At 54.4% G+C, this 11,077-nt stretch overlaps 1 protein-coding gene across 1 annotated transcript; it reads right to left on the bottom strand.

Annotated features, from left to right (window-relative positions):
* Window positions 1-551: 551 nt before the first annotated feature.
* Window positions 552-10,232, bottom strand: CSUI_000467 (family mg2+ transporter protein). The gene is made up of 6 exons (XM_068060701.1): window positions 4,740-10,232; window positions 3,992-4,116; window positions 3,036-3,158; window positions 2,722-2,781; window positions 1,770-1,923; window positions 552-1,399 (listed from the first exon to the last, which is right to left on the bottom strand). Exons 1-6 carry the CDS (start codon window positions 8,593-8,595, stop codon window positions 1,251-1,253), a joined length of 4,467 nt encoding a protein of 1,488 aa, XP_067927327.1. The 5' UTR covers window positions 8,596-10,232; the 3' UTR covers window positions 552-1,250.
* Between the last annotated feature and the right edge of the window lie 845 nt (window positions 10,233-11,077).

Raw genomic sequence — 11,077 nt, 5'->3', positions numbered from 1 at the left:
CTCTACCATTGAGCTACACACCCGGAACTACCACTTCTCACTATCATTGTCCTTCGCCGCTCCCACTTCTGGCTTACACATTTATGAAGTCTGCGAACGCAGCAAGCTTGCGCTGACGTCCTGCTCGCAGCGCCCGACTCAGCGAGTTCGCTGGTGGTGCTGCATCACCGATGAGGCTAACAGCTTCGCTGTTGGCATACACACCGCTGTAGACCCCCGATAATGGGTAAGCAACCGGGGAAACATACCCTCGTCGCCCGCTTTTTGAAGTGCTAGGTTTCTGATCACGGGATTCTGAGTCACTGCAGTGCTGGAGTAGAGTGCTCTAGACCCTTCAGGTGCAGCGGTCGCAGTTTGCTGTTGGCCCTTCACTCCTCCCAGCTGCCGGAGGCAATCCGACACGTGCCGGCGCTCCAGACTCCTCAGCTGTCTGATCGTGGATTTGTTGTGTACCCTTCAACTCTTGGTGCTGTCGAAGTCGTCCGACCTGCATCGGTTGGCTGAGCTTTCAGGTTACATTTTCGCTTGCAGTGTCGGGGAAGAATCCCTAGTCAAGAACCACCCACGCAGTCAGGGACGACACAACCGCTGGCGCGGTTTCGAAAGTTCGGACCGGCAAAAAAACTATCCGCCTGACAACTCGCCCTGTTCCAGACACTAATACACGCGACACGGCAGACAAACGATCACCGGTCAGTATGGCTCCGTTCGTGTATCATTCTTGGGAAGCGACACCAGCACGGGCATCTGGAAACTTCCTTTTAAATCCACAGCAAGCGACCCCAAAAAACATCAAATGCCTTTCTCCCTTTCGAACAGCCGAAGTTGAGACCGCTACCCACTGCTGCGCAGCACTTTGTTGTACAACAGGGGATCTCGCCACAAAGAGGAACAACGCCAAGAAACACTCCAACTAATTTGACAAGCTCTGTAGCGAGCTTTGACAAGGAAGGAACATACCCGGCACGGTATGCAGCTAAGCGAACAGCCGCTCTTGCCAATGAAGAACACCATCTGAGTTCCTTTGTGCACTGCGATTTCTGACTCGCGGTGACTATTCTATACCTGGTCCTTAAGATCAACGAGTGAAACCAAGGCTGAAGTGACACCCTGACAGAGTTTCGGACTTCGCTATGTTCGCAGGTTAGTCTGTTTGCATCAGTTAAACTTGAGAGAGCCAACGGTGCCGAAGACAACAGAGCAGGGGGTTGCTTGGCAATCATACTCGAAGGACAGAATCTCAGTCTTCGTCAAAGAACAAGAGTTTTGATTAGATAGACGACAACGAAAATCGAGAAAAAAGCGACGGCAGTAACAATGCTAGACACGATCAGGAAGGTTTCGTGACTCCTTGCTTTTCCGTCCTCGAACCCGTTCTCCAAGTTCATGCCGAACAGACCTACAAGGGCACCAAAACCCTACCCACCACAGAGAACTTAGCACCCGCAGAAGACTGTAACTCCGCCCCTTCGGGGCAGCGTGTAGCTGAACAATCCGACATACCATCCCCCATCAGTAGTCAATATCTTTTCTGTCCGACTGGCTTTCGTCTAAGTACTTCCTTGTCCTCCCCGCATCTCTACGCCAAGCCACATTACCGCATCGCTGCAACCGTCAGACACGCAGTTGAACAGGTTCACTCTGGGGCGTCGTCTCCCTACCCCTCACCCCACTGTTTCTAAAGAGATCCTTGCCACCTATACCCACAAGTTTAGGCACGTGCACGTGTGTGTGAAGCGGGCGAAACAGCCAAGGCGAGTCGGTTATACCTGAGATACAAGTGCCGATGGCGAGGCCCGAAGAAACCACCGCCGCAGCGAGCTCCCACTGGATAAGCCGATTACGCATCAAAGACAGCCGGAGAGAGATGAGGCGTTCAGTGTTGTCGATGCCCTCCTTCAGGTGACGGACGCGCACCTTGAACTGCGGATCAAAAAACGACAGAACAGCCAAAAATCCACGAAATCAAAAGGTGCGCCTTGCATTTTTGCTTCTTTAGCATGGAAAATACAATTACCATCTCGAAGTGAAGCGACTGAAACTGTACGCACCAGCTATGCTCTCAGGAGGACACCGTTTTGAGTGTAACTGCGCTGTTCCGCTTAGTACATAAACGAGAGCCTCCCACAGTGACAAACGAATCGATCGCCATCGTACATAGTTTTACGGTGTAGCGTGCGAACGGCTAACACATCACCCACGCACACGGACAAAAGTGGAAACCCCCTTGCTGGGAGCAATGTGGTACTGGCTTGGGTGCCGTCTACCAAACAGCGCCCGGAGCAGCGAAGCGCCTACGACCTCAAGACCGTGAATGCAAGTGTACGTACTAGGTGATATCTAGGTACGGGAAGCCAAGGAAGCAACGCGCACGCCCACTTGCTTTTTACAGGACCGCTTATTCTTGATTCTGCCACGCAACGCGCTCTCGTTCCTCATATGTGTATACCTGCCAGCGTGACGGGACACCGCGTGCAACTACCTCATTACTACATAATACTGTCTGTCCGCCCTTTACGATGCCCACAGCGTGCCAACTCTTTCAAAGAATAGCTGCGTATCTTACGTTAAGAGTGACCGCCCTACAATTTCGGTCTCGACTATAGAAATGTGTTACGAGATATAGGCTGTAGCCCTTAGCTCACTCACCACGCACTCGCGTGCTTGAAAAAAACCAGGACGGCGGATGGTAAATACGAACTGCCCGCGTTATAACCTCACCTGATCCATTTCCTGGTCAAAATACTCCAAAAGAATTTCAAGGTCGGGGTTCACGTGGTCCTACACACAACGAGCAGCAGCACGGGCGAGAACTGAGGGTGTGGGTAAACGTGCCCTGTCCTACCCAGTACGAAAATTTGCAGGGGGAAGGGGAAGGGGATTACGAGAGTCAACGACGACGTACCAAAACGGGCAACGATACCCAGTGCGACCGCTGATGAGGAGCAAAAGCCGTTTGTATTTGCCTACCTCGCGTAATGTGATAGCTTCTTTTTCTTTTACCTGACCTGGAGAATCGAGCAGTCTCCCCTTACCATATACGGGTCATCGTCGTAAAGATCGGGTTTGGCGTGCAGAGCAGTGAGCTCCATGCGGTGGAGGTCCGCGCTGTTGCTCAACAGCTCGTCGAATGCCTTGTCGAAAGCGCTGACACGGTCCTGAATGACACGGACCATTCAGAACGCACCGGACAGACAAACAGAGTTGCCGGGCGACAGTAACTGGTGATAGTCGCTATGTCCTATGTACTTCCCCTCGGCTCACTCCGCTCGGCGGGTGTTAGTTAGTATACCAAGTGATACTTGATCCCTTAACCTACGGTTTCGACATAAGCCCCCGCGGAAGAGTCGAAAGCGTGACAGTCTTTCCTTGAGTGACCGTCACTCCAACACGAGAAGCTCTACCGTGAGTAGACTGAACCTCCGACACCCGTTCCTGCGGTATCGCTTCGAGCATCACGAACTAAACAGCAGGTACAGAGCAGTTTGCCCTGTTCGTCAGTGCGCTCCCCTCATCGGCGAGAACCTAGCACTCGCTAACCCTAAAACCTAAACCCGGGCAGTCCTGCTGAGATAGGGAGACAAAGAGTAACGCACAGGACCGACCCACACCAAGAGTAGGCACGGGGGTGTAGAGATGACGGGGGATACACGTGCGCTACTTATACAGATCTAAGCTAGGTCGGGCCACAGGCAAGCGAATGCTTCTTGCCAAAGAGTCAGAAGAGGTGGGTGAGCAGGACCCGCGTGCTCTATTCCTGCGGACATAAGGGCGGATCCCTCTCTCTTCTCCGTGCAACAAATGTCAGCCGGCACGCATGAAGACAAGACACAAGTGAACACAGCCTCTATATCGAGGTGGAAACAACGTAGACAGCCTGCTGCAGACTGTAAAGAGAAAACAATGCTGCGATGGTTAACGCGTACAAGTAGGGATACAAACCGCAGAGAAAAGCCAACGAATCGACGAATGGTCTGCCCATACAGTGTACCTCGTATAGTGCGACAGGCTCCTTCAGAGAGTGAAGACTGTCCATTAAAACAGAGGACACCTCGGCCGTCCCCTTCGATGTACGGCGGTGCACTTCGGCAAATTTCCTCTCGAGGTATAAGATATCTGAAAACAGGGTGACACGCGATACACGGACACGGACAAGCGTAGCAAGGCAGCGAGCGCAGTCCACTGAAGTCCGTGTGGCATTCCCTGCGCGTTATCGAGCTCTGTTGGGAACAAGCAAGTCCCATAGCCGACTGTGGTTCAGGGCCACACAGGAGCAACCGTGGATAAACCATAGAGTTCACCTGAAGTTCGAATGTGGGTGCCCGCGTGTGCCCGTGACTAGCACCCGGGCTAACTCAGAACGAACAGATCTCGTGATCTATAACGCAACTACGCGTAAATGCACCCGTCAATACCAACTCGGAGAGCAGCCTTGCTGGAGTCGGCAAAACCACACTATATATACACATGTATATACGCACACACAACAGCACAAATGCAGACGTGCCCAGCTCACGAACTGCTTCACTGTTGCACCACTCCTGCTGAAAATGCTGCCGGGCTCTATAGGAAGACGTTTTGAAAGAACCTGATGGGCACAACAGCAGCGGCACGGAAGCTTGCGGCGGCTGTCTCGTGCAAGAGACCGAACATCCCCAGTCATCTCATTGTTTCGGTGTTACTTGCTCCTTCCCGGTCCCTCAGCGAAGTCGCAGGACTGATCCAGTGTCGCCGTTTACCTGAGTTAAGCTGCTGGAAGGCGGCAAAGAATATACATTCGAGAGCCGCGAATTCGAAAGGAAGGTGATTCTTTGGAGAGCCAGGCTGACGTCCTGATCCTTCTGAGAAGTCACTTGCAACTGTCTTCCGTCGGGCGTGGTGAACAGAGCTCCTGTGTCGTTCTTCGTCCGACTCACTGTCACCGGTCTCAGAAGAAGAAGAGGTGCTTCCAGACGAGAATCCACTGGATGATGCGTTCACATTATTCGTTGACTTTCTCTTACTTGCAAGCTCTTCCATCTTCTCTTGCTTGCCCTTGTGTATCTGGCACGTCTCCTGTTCCTTCTCGGACCTAGCCTCGGTCTGGCCTATCTCCGTAGCGCGGTCGTCGTTCTGCTCAGTCTTCTCTTTCTCCCCAGCGACAGACGCAGGCCGCGTTGTCCGGGAGTCAGGTGCTCTCTCAGTACCGGACGCCTGAGCCTCCTTGTTCTGTACGAGCCCCTGGGCAGTTTCCGTGCCAGTCATGATTCCTTCTCCCTCTAGTTTCGTAGGTACAGGCGTACGTACACATGGGGTTCCATTGGAGGTTTCCAAAGAGGACAAGGTATCACTCTTATAGTCGGGAAGCTTAAGGCCGTTATCTAATACTTTGTCGGCTTCGCCCAAGTCTAACCGGGGCTTTGAGGGAAAGTGCGAACCCTGTACAGAACCCGTGAGTGGACCTTGGCCAACTGATGGATCCAGATTAGGAGGCTTGCAAGCGACTTCTGCTTCGTCTTTTTTCTCCGTACTAAAGTCTTCTCCTGCCACCATCTCGTCGCTTCTGTCATGCCGGCGGTGAGCTCTACGGTGTCGCGGGAGGGGACCCATGCCCATCTCCTCATACAGGTGGCCGTGGTCTGCATAGTGCTTTGTAAGCTTTGACAGTTGGGAGATGAGCTGGTCAGGCTCTAAATCGTCGCACATGACCAAGTACACGCAGTTCCAGAGAACGAAACAGGTGACAGGAGGCAGGCATACAAGAATAACGTGTCTACGTATCTCAATCGAAGGTATCGGATGGACATCTGTAAAGGCTTGACGACAATCTCGATATGTTAGCCTTCCTATACTGCTGCCCGCCCCACTAGCTTCCCATCGTCCCCCTCTTCGGTCTTCCGGGTCTCCTCTTGGGGAGAATCTCCTCGCGCCCTCTTTTCGCTTCGAACGCCTTCTGCATGACGTCCTCGCATGCGTGCCCTGCCCCCCAATATACCCTTCAGCATGGAAAGACGGACATGAATAACAGTGATGGTGATGATGTCTGCAACGGGGCATCGACGACGCTGAGGCCCCCTCAGCTCTCGTCAGTTTCTCGCATGGACTCCCTGGGTCACTAGGAGACTGGTGGTCGTAACCCTGACACGAAAAACGTTGTCGGCAAGTTCGGTCTCGCCTCTGGTTGCAGGCGAAGCTAAGCGCGGCATCACAATCGCATCCACGAGTGCCCTCGCAACAGCAACAGCAGAACACTGCCCCTTTACTACCTTCTGTCGTCCTGTGAACCCGACGACACGCACACGGTTCTACTTTTTCCCCAAGCTCCTTTGACGGAGAACAATTTTCGAGCGAAGTGGTCTCCGTGACTTCCTCGCTCTCCCTCCACTGACTCCTGCGCCTATTTGCCCTGGCCAGGCGTCTCAGATACGCTCTCTGTTTCCGTTCATCTGCTCGACACTGGCCATCGATCCGTCGGAGAACCTCAGCCACCTGGAGCTCAAGAATACGGTGAGAGCCCCCCTGAACTTGAATCAGCACGTGAGTCCGGAGACGTCTAGCTTGTTGGACCGGCAGCGCCAACGGCGGGCGGGGCGGAAGATCTTCTGCAGCGTCCGCTACAGCTACCAGGGTCGCTGTACAATTGTCTTCTTCCCACTGGGTTACACTGGCTGTCCGCGATTGACGCTTGCGCCGAAAGCGACCACGGAAGAGACTCACGATTGAATACCAGCGTCCCCTGTGCTTGAGTTTTTGGGCACCTTGTTTCTCTGTTTCCCGAGCAGCACCCCACGAGACATCGGCGGCTTCCTCAAGATAATCATCGCCTACCGGTGGGTAAGCTGGAAGTGAGGGAAGCCCCGCGGGAGGCGCATTCGAGCCGTCCAGAGTCCCGGAAGACTGACTCCGGTCATTCATCACGTGCAACGGCAACGACAGTGGCCGCTCGGCCCTGTGATGCCTGGGACTCGGTGCCCTGTCTTCGTAACCTCTTGTGTGACTCCCAAAACCCTCTATACCGTCCTGAGGAAGACCCGATTTTGTTGGCCGATGATCGACTCCACTTAAGTACAAACTCGGATGAGGGCCGTGACCTCCCGGAGCGTTACTATACCGTGTCGGCAGAGGAGCTCGCTCCCGAGCCTCTTGCCTGCTAAAACTTGAGTTCCCTCTGCTCCGATCGTTTGCATCTTCCGAAGCACTGTACCCTTCTGGATCACGAGATTGGGGTAAAACGCCATTGACCGGTACTTGGACCTTTCTGTGATTCCGGGCTCCCCGGACCTTTTGGGCCGTGGACGAGCTAAGCACAGACTCATTTTCCCGCCCATTCGATCGGCGGCGAGACCGCGACCGGGGATGTCTCAAGCGGGCGGCCCCTCGGAAAGCAGCGACGGCTCTGCAGACGAACTGAGCAACCCATGGAGTTCCAGTCTGAATCTGACTTTGAAGAAGCTGCGTGTGCAGCGACGAGAGGGTCTCTGACACTTTGCCTCCGGACGAGGGAGAGGACGAACGTGAAGACGCCCCGGAAGAAGAGAATCCACGAGAAGCTTCCTCTTCTCCTTGCGCACTCCTTCTCTTGCCGTCGTCCCAGCTGGCATGTACCCGATTCTCTTGTTGGTTCCCGTCCAAGGGAATAAACCCGCTGCCTGCGACTTTCTCCTCTGCTTTGACCAGTTCTGAGCCAGATCGCCAACTCCCGTCAGCATCGTTGACACCCAGAAGACGGGCTGTCCTCTCCGCTTTCTCTTGCACACAGACTTCTTTCTCTTGTGAGCTCCTTCGACCGTGACGTGTGACGGATGGCGCATGCGGAGGAGAGACTCCCCTTTGAACTTCTTCCACTGGGACAGAAACTGACACAATCGCCGTCTCCTCACCTCTCCCCCTTCCCCACCTCCCACCGCGGGTATCGAGATACAGGGATTCACTTCCTGTTCGTTCTCTTCTCTCCGGCTGCCCCGTGTCGGTGAGCACAGGTTGATCTCGAATCCATCTTTCTTCAGATTCTTCTTGAGGAGTCTTGCCAGCAGAAGATTCCTCTGCACTGTTCCTTCTTGACCTCAGCCCTGCTCTGTAGCGACCCTTCTTTCCCTCGTCCGCGCGCTCCTCGAAGATCTCCCAGATTGCTTCGTTGTAGTACTCGCTGCCTCGCCCCAGGCCAGAAAGCCGCACTGCAGAACCAGTTGGAAAGGCATCTGGAGCCGACTCGTCGCCCCGCGAGGAGCTTTGTCCAGCCGCCCCCGCAACCTGGTCCGCCCCGCTCCTCGGTGCACGGGACTGGTGTTGCCGTTGCCCCTGTTTGCTGGGATGGGCAGCCCGAGAGAGAATTCCCCGGAAAACGTGGTGACTATGCGTCTGGGAGGAGTGATGAACAGATTGTTCTTCGTCCTCGCCTCGAACTGGCAAAACCCCTCTCCTTTCTACGAAGGACTCTGTACTCCACGAGCCTCTCATCTCTCGATGCGGACTGAGAGACGCCCGATTATCGTTCACCTTTGCTTCCTGCTTTCCCGCAGAAACCGCCCCCTCATCCTGTCGCCCCCCTGCGGAGTGTCCTTCCCCTCTCCTGCCTTTTCCCCTGGGATAAGCGAAATCCCTATTAGCGTCAGCCATCGCGGCGTCCGCCTTCTGAGTCTCTGAGTAACGGTAAGCCTGAGAGAACGTCCCGTCTGTCCGGTCCCTCTTCTTTTCGGGGACTGCCCCTCCTAGCGAAACCGGGAAGGCAGGAAGTACCAGGTACTTACTGCGGTTCGAGAACTGGGTCTTCCCATCAACGCACACCGCGAAATATAGAAATTAACGACTTCGGCACTTCGAGCATTTAGAACACCCCTTGAATGATACACGTGGTTGACAACCGTAAAGACAAAGGCCGAGAGCACAAGAAACTGCCGAGGTGTCCTCGGCCAAATGCCACACAGGGGACAGGACGCCGAACACGGCTGACTCAGCGCGCCCACTTATCACAAGCCAGAACTGCTCTGTTTACAAGCAGACACTTGGCAATGACGAAGCAGAGGACAATCAAGGGGAGGAAGTACAGAGACGCTGTTTGGAAGAGGCGATGCTAAGGACCTACGACGGCAGCTCCAAGTTATGCAAAGCCAAGAAAACAAAAACAGCTACAGACAGGCGAGGCATCTCACTTACACGGGGTGCGGAGACAACAGGAGAACCCCCCCTCTACCACTACAAAGAGTGAAGTGAGCTTGAACCACTGACCGGGGAGAGAGATGAAGCAACAGGCAAGAGGAAAACGACACAGAAAAGGAACAGGGCCACGACATAAACACCTTCTACGTGTGCACATACTGACTTGGCAAGTCCGAGGTCCCCACAAGAGCCGAACGCAAGACGCTCTGAGGGTGTGACGGAAGGGACTTAAACCAGAGAAAAACGAAGGAAGGGAGGGGCGCTGAAAAGGCTGACATGCTTTCCTGTTGGAAAACGCAGGGGATGCAGGAGTACAAGAAGCGGTGCGGAGAGGTCCCAAGACATCGAACCAGCACTGCTGGTTTGCTCCTGTTCGTAGACGCACAGCACATGACTACAAGCAAACTATCTATGCAAGCCTGCGGCGTGCGCCACGAGGCATCTCGGGAAGAACAGTCACCGCTGTAGCCGGAGCACCATGACGTGTAGTGCTCCAAATGGTTCCTTTAAGTCTCGTGTCAGCCGCTCCATCAAAATAAAGACGAGAAAACGCCGCAACCTCGCTCAAACCAGGAAGCGCCGGCCGGGACGTTGGTTTTGTAACGATGGGACTACAAACCTAACGCGGCGACCGACAAAGAACGGACGATGTCATGTCGTGGCAGAGCAAGAACGACTGTATCAGATTTCCAGCGCCAATAGTGATGGCTCTATCCTGGTACCACCCATTTTTCCGTCACGTATAAAGCAAAGCACCGGCCTGAGACGCACGCAGGTGTAAAGAAAAGGTCTCTTGAACACAGAAAACGGTGCTGGACGCACGCAGCCAGCCAAAGCTGTCAAGAAGAGACCTCACCTACAGCCCTTTGGCGGAGCGGGACGAAGCACCGGCGACAATTTGAGCAAAGAAATCCACCGCGAAAGTACAGGGATGGAACTACATTGCAAGCCTAGCATCGAGCAAAAAGAAAAACTCGAACACCGCAGCCTCTGCAGCTTGGTCCGAGAAGGTACTGTAATCGATGACTAGTCGCTCCCTTCACAGCTAGTAGGAGATGGACGTCCGGCTTGCTCCGGTCTTTCTCGGTGGAGCTCCTATAGATTTCACACAAAAGAACGCTCGCCCGGTAGCGGCGATGGCTCCATCATGCATCGACGCATATCGTGTGCAGGAGCTTGCATGCATTGTTGGCCGTGGCTTCGGGATGGATACTGCAGTTCTTCCAAGCGACTGTGCAGACTTTCAGCAGCACAGACAGCGGACGTCTTTGCAGTTACGGTCCGTCAGCAGCGCTCGTTTTGGCGTGCTTGGCAATCACCCAGTCAGTGACGAGCCTGCGATGCCCCCGGGCGGGAGGTGTCGAGGTGTCGTGCCGTGCTTCGTGGTGGTATCGGCAGCCGCGCATAACTCTGACATGATGTGTGATATGTCGCTTGGTGTCGCTCTCTGCGTGGTGCGCTGTGCTTGGACCGCCGGGTAGAAAGGTCTGGTGTGTCACTAGTCCTGTTGTGCTTCTGGGTCGTCGGTACGGGCTAGTCACTTTTCGCCAATCAGTCTCAGGACGGTATTCTCGAGCAGTGCGCCGGTGAAACTGTTGTCAGAAGAGTTGGGATAGACTTTACACTATCCTGAAGGAGGGGTCGACTCCACTCACTCTCTCTCCACTCCTCTCCGGGTTCTCTCATCTGCGAGTTCGCCCACACATTCAGCGGAAATCAGATCTCAGCTCTTTCTCTACTGAACCGCAGGGGATTTCTGAAACACGTGTTGCGCACTGTTCGAATTCAGCGCCACCAAACTCTACGCAGCCGGCATTGAACGCTAGGAGCATTCTGTCACCCTTCGGTGTAATCAAAGGCTTGCAGAAAGGGAGCAGTCTGGGGAACCACCTCCTAAGCTACACCCCTACCCCGCCAGGCAATTATACCCACGGCTCAGGTG

The sequence above is a fragment of the Cystoisospora suis genome (genome assembly GCF_002600585.1).
Source record: "Cystoisospora suis strain Wien I chromosome Unknown contig_185, whole genome shotgun sequence".
Lineage (NCBI taxonomy): Eukaryota > Apicomplexa > Conoidasida > Eucoccidiorida > Sarcocystidae > Cystoisospora > Cystoisospora suis.
Note: the sequence above shows the minus strand (reverse complement) of the source record. Positions and strands in the feature narration are given on the sequence as shown.